The sequence below is a fragment of the Carya illinoinensis genome, chromosome 5, assembly GCF_018687715.1.
Source record: "Carya illinoinensis cultivar Pawnee chromosome 5, C.illinoinensisPawnee_v1, whole genome shotgun sequence".
Classification (NCBI taxonomy): domain Eukaryota; kingdom Viridiplantae; phylum Streptophyta; class Magnoliopsida; order Fagales; family Juglandaceae; genus Carya; species Carya illinoinensis.
In genome coordinates, this window is record NC_056756.1 from 10311734 (window position 1) to 10324033 (window position 12300).

The window sequence follows — 12300 nt, forward strand, 5'->3', positions numbered from 1 at the left end:
CCAAGCGGGTCCCATCCTTTATTTCACACTTTGGGTTTAGGTTTAGAACACTTTTTAGTACCTAAGAGTAACTGATTAAATGCATGAGAAACATACAACTATTGTGGATGAATAAAAAAGGAACCAAGAACTTGGGCAGAAACGATTGCCCATAGAGGATTCTGGCCACCACCTGTGTCTTCCAATGAGAAGTGTATCAGACGTTCTATATTTTTTTGTCATATCTGCATGCATAAAACTGTGAACTATGAAGTTGAGACCAGGGTTTTATTACCGTTTCTTCCCATAAGGCACGAGCCACTTTTCCATAAAATGTGTTGTGATACATGTTAACGTCAACAGTAACATTACAACTTGAAGTCTGCTCCTCCTCTACATTTTTTTTTTTTGATGAGGTTTAATTCCTATGCACTTGGTCTTCTTTTTCCAATTTCCTTTAAATGAATTGTCTCATGGCAGTGAAAAGACATTTAAACTTCAATTTACAGTAAAAGAGTGTTTTCCGATCATTGTACATCAAACGCAGAAGACAACCTCAAGAAGACACAGGCTGTATTGATCAGTTTGCGAGTGATGAAGCAGGAGGTTCATCTACTTGCTGGTTCTCGATGACTATTCTTGCCGGTGGACCAAATAAACTCAACACCACCTGCAAACAGGGGCAATCACATTCATGGCATGCACGCCAAAATATGGAGGTAGCACCATCATCTGCTAAAATAAACTACAATTCTCTTGAAACTTGGCAAATAACACACAAAAGCATCTTGCACTTATGACTCCAATTTCATATTGATTAGCTATTAAGGTATTAGAAAAATTAGTGAACTTACCGGTAAAAATACAAGCCCATGCAAGAAGCCAATAACGACTAATGCCAGGTACATTTGGAAGTAATAAACCTGCAAAACCCACAGAATAACTTTTACATTATCTGAACCGAGTAGCAAAACTATTTGAAAGTCAAGAGGAAGAAATCACAGACCACAAAAATTTCTGATCTTGAGAAACAAAGGACAAGTACTCCCACTAGCTTGGTAAGTGTAATTCCACTGCCAAACACAAGCAAATAGAAAAATATAATTAACCCATTAATGTTGGCAACACAAATATAATTACCAGTTTGCCAAAAGTGCCTCTATGAATCCTGAAAGTGGAGCCCAACTAACTGTCCCAAAGGAATAAGTTGAAGAAATTACAAAGCCAAAATTCATCTTAGGAAGGCTCTGCACCAGATTTCTAGGTATTGGGTAACTTAGAATATAAATCCTGGACAAAAGGTTAGCAAAAGGGTATTCTAATCAAGTCTGATCACACTTGTAAAGTTAATTTCTCCGTGTACAAATGGACAAAGATCATCTTTCTATGTTTGATTATTATTATTATTATTGTTCCTGTAGATTAATCGACAAGCCCGAACTTTAGAAAAGTAGGTACTTCAAAAAATTATTGCATCATATATCAGTCTGCAATTAATACCACTGTTGCTGCTACTGCTCAAAGACGGACTCAGACTTGTGAACAAATTCTTTTTCTGATCAGTTCCTAGTGTTGATTTCCTAGCAAATTATAGAGGCTTGTGTGGTAACTCGCAAATCATAACAATATTTTTTTTATGACTGCAAATCATAGCAATATGGAAGATGGTCCCCATTTGCTTCAAAGATAGCAAGAGGTCAACGGAGCTTAGATTTTTTCTCTCACATTTTATTCCATTGGTTGATTGTATTAAACTTCAATGGTCTGAATATCCATGAATTCCTTGTATCCCTAGTCCTTCATGCCTAGGTGTTGCTCTTGTATATGTCCTGTGTACCTAAACTATGCCTAATTCTCATCAATAAAATTCTTATTTACTGACAAACAAAGTTCCTAGTGATCCAATTCAATCTACCATGCTACTTATGCCTCCATGCATCAACAGGAAAAAGAGAAGTATATACTCAACCTGAAGACAGAAGCACCCATTGTACTCAACGCCTCCTTTGCACGTTGGCCTCTACGCCCAGGGCTTAACTGTTATGAGCAGCATAGAATTGTAATAAATTAGAAAATTATTAAAAATTAAAAAGAAAAAAAAAAAGAGAAAAAATTTGTTAATAGTCAGCAGGAGCAATGACATATGGAGGGCTTCCTGGGGACATCACAGTTGGGTTGGTTGTTCACGTTTCACAAAGTATTTGTTTTTTGATTGGCACCGAGTGTTTGGAAACAGTGTCCCGACTAATCCCAGGGTTCACAAGCCCTCGGTAAGGAGTTTCCCGTAAGTGCACCTCGGATAATTCAAGGGGAAAATCCTCCAATCCGATAGCCGCTAGAGATTGTTTGCACCTAAGGGGATTTGAACCTTAGACCTGCGGGAAGCATACCCTCAAACCCAAGGCTTGAGCCAACCCCTAGGGACCAAGGGGTAAAACCATAGGAGGCCATATACAGTGTATAAAACTATACATAGATTCTCACACAACTATGAGCCGTGCATCCACACCAATAGTAAATAAGAGACCTAAAACTTTTAGAGGAATTAGGGCGAGCACTGACCAAGAAGGCATGTACTATATGCACACAGAACTCGACAGCAATCCCTATCGACATTATAAGATTTACAACAGAGACTGCATTTAGTTGGATGTCTAAAATCGCCATTACACCCTGCAGAATTCAATTAAGCCAAAAAGTTATATAGCAAATAAAAAGAAAAAAACAAGTATGAAGTCATTAGCAGAAATTTACCAAGAGATCAACAACAATCATTGCCAAAACAAGTAAAATGATTGCTGAACTCCATAAACTGCATTCAAAGATCAATGCAAAACAGAAAGATTTCAGTAAGTCCGAAAAGAAGAAATTAGTGACTTTAACAGTCTGAAACTTAACAAAGCTAGAAGTGACAAGCTGGGCTCCAATAAATCAACACCTGGCTGTGATTACAGAACAAACAATAAATATCGCACCTGTTCCATCATCAAATGAGAAATTCAATAACTGCTTTGATAGAGGTAAATTCAATTAACAAAATGAAACACACCACACCACATGTAAGTTTTAGATTCACATGAAACCCACTAATACAAACTACAAGTAATGATTTTATGTTATAAATAAGTGAATATAATAAGAAACCTAGTAAAAAAAAAAAATCAATGACGTTGCTAAAGGCACAGATATAATACCGACATATCAATGGCAAAAACTGCCATGAAACAGAAACACTAGTGATTCGTGAACTGAGGTTTAGAACTTATACAAGTATACAAACAAAAGTAAGGTGAAAGCTGTCTCCCATGGCAGCAACATGGCTACAAACATATGGTCTTTAATTTCATCAAGTTATCTTCATAATCAAGAGCACAGTGACAGATTAGACTATTGTCACAGCATTTAATTACATCACTAGGGAATTAGAGCACAGAGCAAGGAATAGAAGTAAAACTCTTGTGACTGTGTCTATAATCTGATCAGGGAAAGCAAAGTCTAACAATGAAAATGTGCAAATATCCACAACAAACACATAGAACACGTGTCTACATGTATGTTATTCACACATGCATAACCTTTGATACATGTGCCATAGAAACACGTGTCTGCATGTGTGTGATTCACACATGCATAACCTTTGATAAATGGGTTAATATGATGCTCCAGAATACCAACCAAGTGCTATTGCAATGTTTATCAAAGCTATCTTCCATATATCCAGATATTGCTCAAAGAAGATATAAAACACCGAGTATGGGAAGATATCCATCTGCATCATGAGAAATAATGTCAGCAACGAGATTAAATGTAAGCACAAGATCTGGATCCACATCAGAGAAGGAATGTTTCAGTGACCATCTCCAGATCAAATTAAAGAGAAAACTAGCTAAACAACAACACAGCAACAAGGAAGAAGCTTCAAAGCAAAAACCGTCTCAACACTTTCTCCAGAGTAAACCATTTACTTACATTTGAGAGGATAAAAGTACTTGTATAACCCACTTGATTAAGGCAATTCGACAATGTTTTTTACATGGTGAGGTACTCAAAGTTGAAGCTACTTCTTAGGCCCCTAAGATGTCCCGAATGGAGCCCTGGTCTAAACTCAATTGAGATGATTGATTGGACGTTAATCATCTACTTAACAAGACATAGGATATTAAGCTCTGTTTGTCAAAATAAAACAATTTCCTAACAAAATTATTTTCATGGAAAACGATTTTTTTTGTTGTTTGATTACGACCCTGGAAGTAGGTTTTTGGCATTTAAAAAACCTTTATAATTAAACAAAGGAAAAGCCACAAAAAGGCAGAAGATAGTGGTGATCTTATTGAGGAAGGAGAATGGTAGTGGTGGGAGGACGGAAGGGAATGGAGGTGGTGTGGCGCGGGGGCGTTTCAGTGTATGGGGCAGGGAGGTCGTGGAAATAGCAGTACATGGGTGTGGGGGAGGGAGGTGACTATGTCCTTTGAAGCCTTGGGGCTACAATGATAGGTCCCTCTTGTCATAATAACCATGTCTGACTGCTTTTGGCCAAGAGAACTGATTCAAAGGGCACTGATGATTGTGACCATTCATCTCACCATCCGGTGATATTTCCAACACCATAAAAAATACACCTTTCTTATACCGGTATCTCTGTGTCTCGCGCCCCAATTCACAAGTTCTCTAATTAGAAAATTTAAGCAAGGTTAAATTTTCAAGTTTTTTACACCACTCTTCAATATGCTTGGAGTGTAGCATTACCCCAAGAGAGAAGTGAAGAACCACTTCCATTGACATTTGAACCAGCCAACATGACAGAAACTAAAAACGGATGCAAATCTATGAGAAGTTTCCCCAAAAAGGTTTGGTCCATTATTCTTTTTTTGATAAGTTTTGGCCCATTATTCTACCGTGTAAATAAATAACTTGGCATGGCTAACCAAATAGGCAATTGCATACGTAAATAAAAAACTTGAAAAGTAAAAGATATTGGCCGGTAAATAATAAATAAGTTTCCATTGGATGGCAAAGCATGCAGCGTGCACACATATATATTCAGGACACATGAAAAAGATTCATAGCAAATTCCAGTCATGACCGAGAATACATATTTGGCTGAACACTTCGCTGTATTGTGCCTAAAGGAGTAAGGAGCAGAAGGTGGTACAGATGACAGGGTGGGAAGAGGGTGAGGGAGGGAAGGTGGTGATGACATTGAGAGGAGGGGGAGAGAGAGCTGGTGATGGCAACATGGGGGAGAGGAAAGGGTAATGGTGGTGCCAGGCGTAGGGAGGGGTTCGGAAGGCGGTGTGGCAACATAGAAGAGCTTGGTCTGGAAAATGGGTTACACTTCAGAAAAGTGTGAGCCGTGTTTTGTCAAGTTAATTCTCCTAGTATAAAGACTAAACATGGAAAATATAGAGAACATTTTGTGAGAGATATTTCCTAAGAAAACCAACAGAGCCTAAATAATCACCCAGCCTAAAGGCATGCTATCTATCTGCATGGGAACTGAGTGTCAGCCAAAAGTAACCAAATAACATGTTGCAGAGATAGGTCTCCAGGAATAGTTTTACTACAGTTTATAAAGTAAAGCAAGAAATCGAAATCATTTTAGCTATCAGCATCAATATTTGCCATTTTCCAGAGCAGCAAAGGCCTTAGAATTAGCTTAAATTGCCAGTCTATGATGGCAAAATATAAGTGGTGTATAAGCTTACAGTCAAAACATTCACAGTATTACATGCACATGATCAGACATCTCAAACCATAAATCCATTCCCAAAGTGACAAACTGCCTAGTTAAAGAGTGGGAGTATTTTGTACACGGTTGAATGCATACCTTTAATGAACTAGAAATTCTAGAGCTGAACTCCCGTGCAGCTCGCATTGAGTTCACATAGTCACCCTGAGGAAAATGATGGTCAGATTGAACAAAAGAGGGGTGCCTCTCAAAAAAGTTTATTCTGAGAATTAAAGGACAAAAAGTGGCTGCTATACTTGTTTATTAAGTGGGGTGTGATAGGTTCGAAACTCAGATGCTTGTAAAACACCTCTCTCATAACCTGGAAGTAGTTTAGAAACAATAAAATGACTTTAAGATGCTCAGCCAATTGGGTAGGTTGATGCATTTAAAATAACAAAATAACTTTTTGAATGTCAGTCTCAAACCCTTCAGATCCACACTATTGGTATATGCCCCATGGCCACCCTTTGCACAATCAGCAGATGGCAGTGCATTGAGGAACCATGGAAGCTTCTCCTTGAATTGCGCTGTAGATGGACGATCATTGACCAAATCCAAATGGCGGAAGCACTGCAACCAACATAAAAGATAAGTTTTCCACCTTTCTTTTCATGTCTACACACTGCACTGCCTTGATTTACTAAATAAACAACCAAAATGTACATCCCATGTATTCAAGTACGGGAAACTAGTGATAACATTTCTTAGCTGTACAAAGAATTGGGACATTACCGTTGTACAGTCTTGGCAAGCTCCTCCAAAGCCACAAGTACCTTCATCAGGTGCACAACAAGGTGGCTGGAGAAAGAAATATATCTACCTTATTAATCTAATTGTGCATCATAGTTCAGTAAACAGTATTTAAGACTCAACTCAATCTCATGGCAGAATGGCAAAGAAACACAGGAAAAATTGGGGGTGGGGAGAGAAATATGAAGGATAGACGTTTATAGCCAGTAATACAGAGTAATAAGTATCAACAATCTGACATGAACAAGCACCAACCTGATCATCAGGTGGACAATAAGAACCGTTTACAAACTTTCGACAACAACCAAAAGCCTCTGGTGATAACCATACAAGAAAGTCATCAAGCCATGAGGCGGCTGGCTTAGCAATGTAGGTTGATTCTGGTGCTAAAGATGCCTTCGATATCTGTTTAACAGCAGAGAGAAAGCAAGGTCAGCAACACAATTGTATTGTCCTACACAGAAAAGAATATCAATATATATACATACACAGATTACTGTCCTGCATAAAAGGAGAAAATAGCTTGAAAATAGATACAAGCCAAGTAGCAAATAATAAATTCATTACAGATGAATTTGCAATTTACATATTGCAAATTTTCACAGCTTCTAGAAAAGGTGACAACAATTGTAGAAATTGAATTTAAAAAAGAAAACCCATATTGTACTACCTCATTCAAAAGAGAGTTTGAATCACACTGGCTGATGGAGCATAACAAGTTTGTATGTCTCGATTCCAAGCTGAGTAAGAGAATCATTACACATCAGAATAAGAATGATGTTCATTAAAAAATGGGACAAGAATATTTCTAATTGTTCAGCTTGAAAGATTGTAATTTCTCAACACTGAAGAATTTTTATTATCTTGCAATAGATCTCTATTTTCTTCATTAAACTATATCGACAGTCAGGACTTATATACTTCAGACCAATATCCTTCAGAACATCTTGACCCACATCCCTTGGCCTTCCTCCTCTCTGAAGAAAGCCTCCAGACGAGAATCATGCTACAATCTAGGGGTGTACAAAAAACCGACCAACTGGTCGTGACCCCACAGACCGACCGCCGGAGGCCGGAACCGCCAGGGAACTGATAGGAGGGTGGCAGAATTTTAACAAAACCGACGGATGTCGGTTCAGTCGCGGTTTGAGGCCGGCTCAAACTGCTGAACCGGCCGAGCCCATATACTCTTATTTATTTATAATTTTTTTAAATTTATACCTATCTAAAACGATGTTGTTCCACTTAAGTTGTGTCTTAAACATAGCCAAACGACGCCGTTTGGTATTATACCAAACGGTGTCGTTTTATCTTTGAGGTAAGAAAAAAAATAAGTAAAACGACGCCGTTGGATTTAAAACCAAACGGCGTCGTTTGATTACTACATCGTCTTCTTCCTTGAGTTCTTTTCTGTGATTCCATTTTCTGTTTCTCATCCTCTCTCTCTCTCTCTCTCTCTCTCTCTCTCTCTCTCTCATAAGGATCTCGCCTCTACACAAGCCAAACGCCGACCGAGAACCGCCATGGTCAAGACAGCTGGATTTCCTCCTCCCCATAGACCGGTTATGGTCAGTTGTCCCTCCATTTTTTTAGACGTCGGTCAGCGTCATTTTTGCCCAAAAACTGCACCGAAGACATCGGTTTTCACCCCTACTACAATCTCCTCACCATCAATCTCAAGTCAAAATACAATTGTCTCAATGTAAGTTCATACCACATAACTCTATTGACCTCATTACCAGAAGATACAAGCTAAAGTCTCATGATTAAAATCATCTACAGGAGCACCAAAACATTTCACAAATTAACCAAGGAAGCAACTTGATAAGACTAAATGACATTTTAATAATTCTCATATTATCTAAAATCAATTCATGGTTATAGCAGCATCCCACAAGAAAGCAATGTCTTCCAATCACTTCATTTCCTGTTATGCAATGAATCCTTTTATTTCTGTAATGAGTCCGACCTAAAAAATAAATTAGTGTTGTCATATTTAAATAACAATCTCTTTGGGGACAAGTTCATAACCCCTGACTACCAACATGGACATTATAATGCTATTTCTTCTATGCCTAAATTCTGTCATGCATTGTAAGTATCGCAATGATTCAGGCTAATAAATAAGCTTGAAAAACCCAAAGAGAAAACAAGGGGGATAAGGCGGTGTTTGAACAGGTACCTATAATTGTAATCCTTTACAACAAAGTACAATGGTGGTCCAATTCTGAGATACTCAGAGACATTACTAAAATAACCCTGTCATGCAAAAAAAAAAAGAATAAAAGGCCGGACTAGAAGTAAGAATTTTAATGAAACACTTCTCAAACTAATAGGGTTTCAGTATGACAAACTTAAACCTGAAGGTAAGAATCCCGGGGAAGAACAATCTGCTGCTCCAAACCAGGTTGAATCCTTGTACATAATGCCTACAATGATAAAGCATATGCAGAAAGATTACTATTTAGTAATTTGTAGTCAACAGTAGGCAGGGGCAAAAAAAAAACCACCAGTTTGTAACAGTAACTAGAGGTATGATAAGTTACTTACAATGCTTGCTAGAGTAAAACCAAAAAAAATAGCAATGACGCCAAATTTAACTCCCCAGAGTTCAAGAATGGGTGCGTGAACTTCCTATAAGAAAAATAATATCAAATTTATCTAGTGAACAAAAGCAGAGTATATGTGATTTGGACACATAACAACAGAAATATGGGAATTCTCACGCATACTCCAACAGCCTCCAGAAAAGTTAAGATGAATAAGTCTACTAACACATGATTTTTATCGATTGAACGCCCCAAAAAATTACCTTCATATATCGAGAAAGCAGACCAGCTCTGTTCTCATTGATGCCTACACTTCATTGAACTGATTCTGTCAATGCTAATACAAAACTTGATTCGATATTAGATAAGAAAACTTTTTTTTTTTATAAGTAAACGATAGGATATTAGATAAGAAAACTGACCAGCTTATATAATGAAGTTCATTTTTTATAAGTTGCATATTTAATGAAATAAAAAACACATAAGAATAGGATGGGGGTGTGGGCTCAAGGATCAAATTCTGGAGAGATGTTTGGTGTGGCAACAAGGCTTTACAAGATTTGTATCCTTCTCTTTTCCAGATTGCAAGTGCTAAGGATGTTTCAGTGGCAGAAGTTATGGAGATATCGGGGGGACAGATTCTTTGGAACGTTAATTTTAGTAGGGCGGCATAGGATTGGAAAATAAGCAACTTTGTAGACTTGTAAGGCCTCTTATATTCTATAAGACCAAGCAGGTAGCAAGAGGATGTTTTGTGGTGGACTCTAGCAAGCAAAAGTACTTTTTCCATTCATTCTTTCTATAAGGCCCTTACTCAAGAGTCCAATACTCAATTCCCTTGGAGAAAGATCTGGAGACACAAGGCACCTCCCAAAGCTTCTTTCTTTGTATGGACTGCTTCCTTGGGTAAGATACTCACTAATGATAACTTGAGGAAAATGAGGATTATTATTGCAGACTGGTGTTGCATGTGCAAAGGAGGGGGAGAGTTGGTAGCGCATCTCCTTTTACATTGTGATACAGCAAGGATTCTCTGGAATGAGGTTTTTGCTTGACTGAATATGGCCTGGGTTATGCCGAAGACCGTGGAGGTAGTTTTGGCTAGTTGGTCAAACATAAGAGGCAGCCAACCAATTGAAAAATTTTGGAAGATGATCCCTCTATGCATTATGTGGTGCTTGTGGCAGGAGCGCAATGAGCGGACTTTTGAAGATCAGGAACGATCATTGGAGGAGCTTAAAGTTTTATGTTTTAGAACTCTTTGTATATGCTGCGGATTTTAATGGCATGACCCTTCATGATTTTCTTACCTCTAATGTGTCTACCTCATTAGGGCATCAAAGTTGTGTACTGGCTTTGCCATTCTTTGATCAATATAATTTATTTATTTATCAAAAAAAATAATGAAATCAATCTTATGCAAATACCTTCATTAGGGTCAATAGAAGATGAAGGAATTTTTATGCAGGGAAAGCAGTCAATCCTGTTATCCTCAGCTCTCAAAAAGTCGAAAACTATCAATGCAACAAAGGCAGTAACTTGCAGAAGGAAGTCTAGTAGAACAGCCAAAGCTACAGGAAAATAGGTAGTTAAAAGTAAGTATTCAAAACTAAAATTTCAAAACAGCTCCATTAGGATATAAGAGAGAAATTTTCAACCTGCAAACATGGAGAAGACACGACAAGCTGGCATAGGAATGAAACTACCAACAGCAAATGCCAGAACCTCGGATAAACTGGCCAGTGTTATTGATGGACCAACTTCAACAAGTGCATTACTTATTTGTTCTTCTATAGGTAACTCCAATGATTGCCTTTTCACGGCATGTACCATTATACACATGTTATCCACTCCAACCTAGTTTTAGGGAAGAAATTCTAAAGAAGTATCAGAATTGTCATTGAAAAAAGAATTCATCAAACAAGAAAAAAACATGAATGCTAATGCTCGCAAAAACAGATGCAAAAGAGGAGAGAATTTCAAGATTGCATGACCATAAAACTTGCTTTTATTAGGAGAACAAAACTTTATTGATAATAACACGGTAGGCCTAGCCCAAGTACACAGGACCCATAAAACTATAAATTTCCTCCCTGATTAAAGATGGGACTTCTAGCTCAACCTGTAGGACAAGAGGGATCCCAGTGGTGGGGGGATGGGGATCATCTAGCATAGTAATGAATGATCAAGTTGACACCAAAAAAAAAAAAAAGAACTTCTTGTGTATAAGAATTTTGCATATGCAAGAACCATACCTCAGCAACAATGGCAGCAGTAGATATGAGGTGGGATATGGAAGAATTTTCCAATGAGGTGAATGGGACCTATGGAGTTGGGCTAGAGCAGAAGAATATTCAAAGGGTGGGGAGTTTTACTGATACATCGGATGTTAGATGGGAGATGGATCTAATATAAAGTTATGGTCTAGGGGTTGGCTCAAGTGGTTAGGACCTTGGTCTTGGTAGTATGCTCCCTCCCAGGTCTAAGGTTCAAACCCTTTGGTGCAAACAACTTCTAGGGGCCATGTCATATGAGAAGCCAATGATATACTTGAATCCTTGATCCATGTGACGAGGACATGTAAGAATCCAGGATTTGACCGGATGAAACACATGTTGCGTTTGCAGAGTCTACAAAATTCCTAATCATAAAAAAATGGGGTTATCCTTGATCCATTCAGCGTTGCTCACATTAAGGATGCATTGATGGCAAACAAATTATGTCTTTCAAATGGCTCACCTCGATGGGAAGTAGATTTTATTAGAGTGGCAGAGGACTTTGAGGTAGACCTCTTTACCTCATTTTATGCTGTTATATTCTATTTGAGTGAGATAGAGCAATAAAAATACGGTGCATTGGACTATATCTGAGAGGGGATGTGAGAAGTTATATCATTTTATAACGTATTAGTTCTCCACAATAGGAATACTTTTCCATGGAAGAACATTTGGAGGAGCAAAGCTCCCTTGAGTGCGGCCTTCAAGGGAGCTGCCTTCTTTGTTTGGATAGCTGCATTAGAGAAGATCCTGATCTTAGATAACTGAATTGAAGAGACATGCTATAGTGATAGAATGGTATTCTATGTGCAAGAGGAACAAGGAAACCATGGATCATCTCTTACTCCATTGTGAGGCAGCTAGCAATTTTTGGCAAGCTGTTTTTAGTCTGTTTGGATTAGATTGGGTGATGCTGAGATGGGTGGTAAATATATTAGGGTGATGAAAAGGCTGGTTTGATGGTCATCACAGTGCGACCTTGGTGGAAAATGTTTCATCATATCAATTCGATCAT

At 38.1% G+C, this 12300-nt stretch overlaps 1 protein-coding gene across 1 annotated transcript in view; it reads right to left on the bottom strand.

Moving 5' to 3' along the window:
* Nucleotides 1-265: 265 nt before the first annotated feature.
* Nucleotides 266-12300, bottom strand: part of LOC122310866 (NPC intracellular cholesterol transporter 1-like) — a 58338-nt gene continuing 46303 nt past the window's right edge. The window contains exons 20-39 of the mRNA XM_043125088.1: nt 10668-10866; nt 10437-10580; nt 9273-9316; nt 9011-9094; nt 8821-8889; nt 8643-8719; nt 7131-7200; nt 6716-6865; nt 6443-6508; nt 6136-6280; nt 5965-6029; nt 5807-5872; nt 3655-3748; nt 2918-2954; nt 2734-2791; nt 2542-2652; nt 1949-2016; nt 986-1052; nt 834-902; nt 266-649 (exon numbers count right to left, since the gene is read on the bottom strand). Coding sequence (XP_042981022.1) covers nt 560-649; nt 834-902; nt 986-1052; nt 1949-2016; nt 2542-2652; nt 2734-2791; nt 2918-2954; nt 3655-3748; nt 5807-5872; nt 5965-6029; nt 6136-6280; nt 6443-6508; nt 6716-6865; nt 7131-7200; nt 8643-8719; nt 8821-8889; nt 9011-9094; nt 9273-9316; nt 10437-10580; nt 10668-10866 — 1773 coding nt within the window. The 3' untranslated portion in view covers nt 266-559. The remainder of the gene's footprint in view (nt 650-833; nt 903-985; nt 1053-1948; nt 2017-2541; nt 2653-2733; nt 2792-2917; nt 2955-3654; nt 3749-5806; nt 5873-5964; nt 6030-6135; nt 6281-6442; nt 6509-6715; nt 6866-7130; nt 7201-8642; nt 8720-8820; nt 8890-9010; nt 9095-9272; nt 9317-10436; nt 10581-10667; nt 10867-12300) is intronic.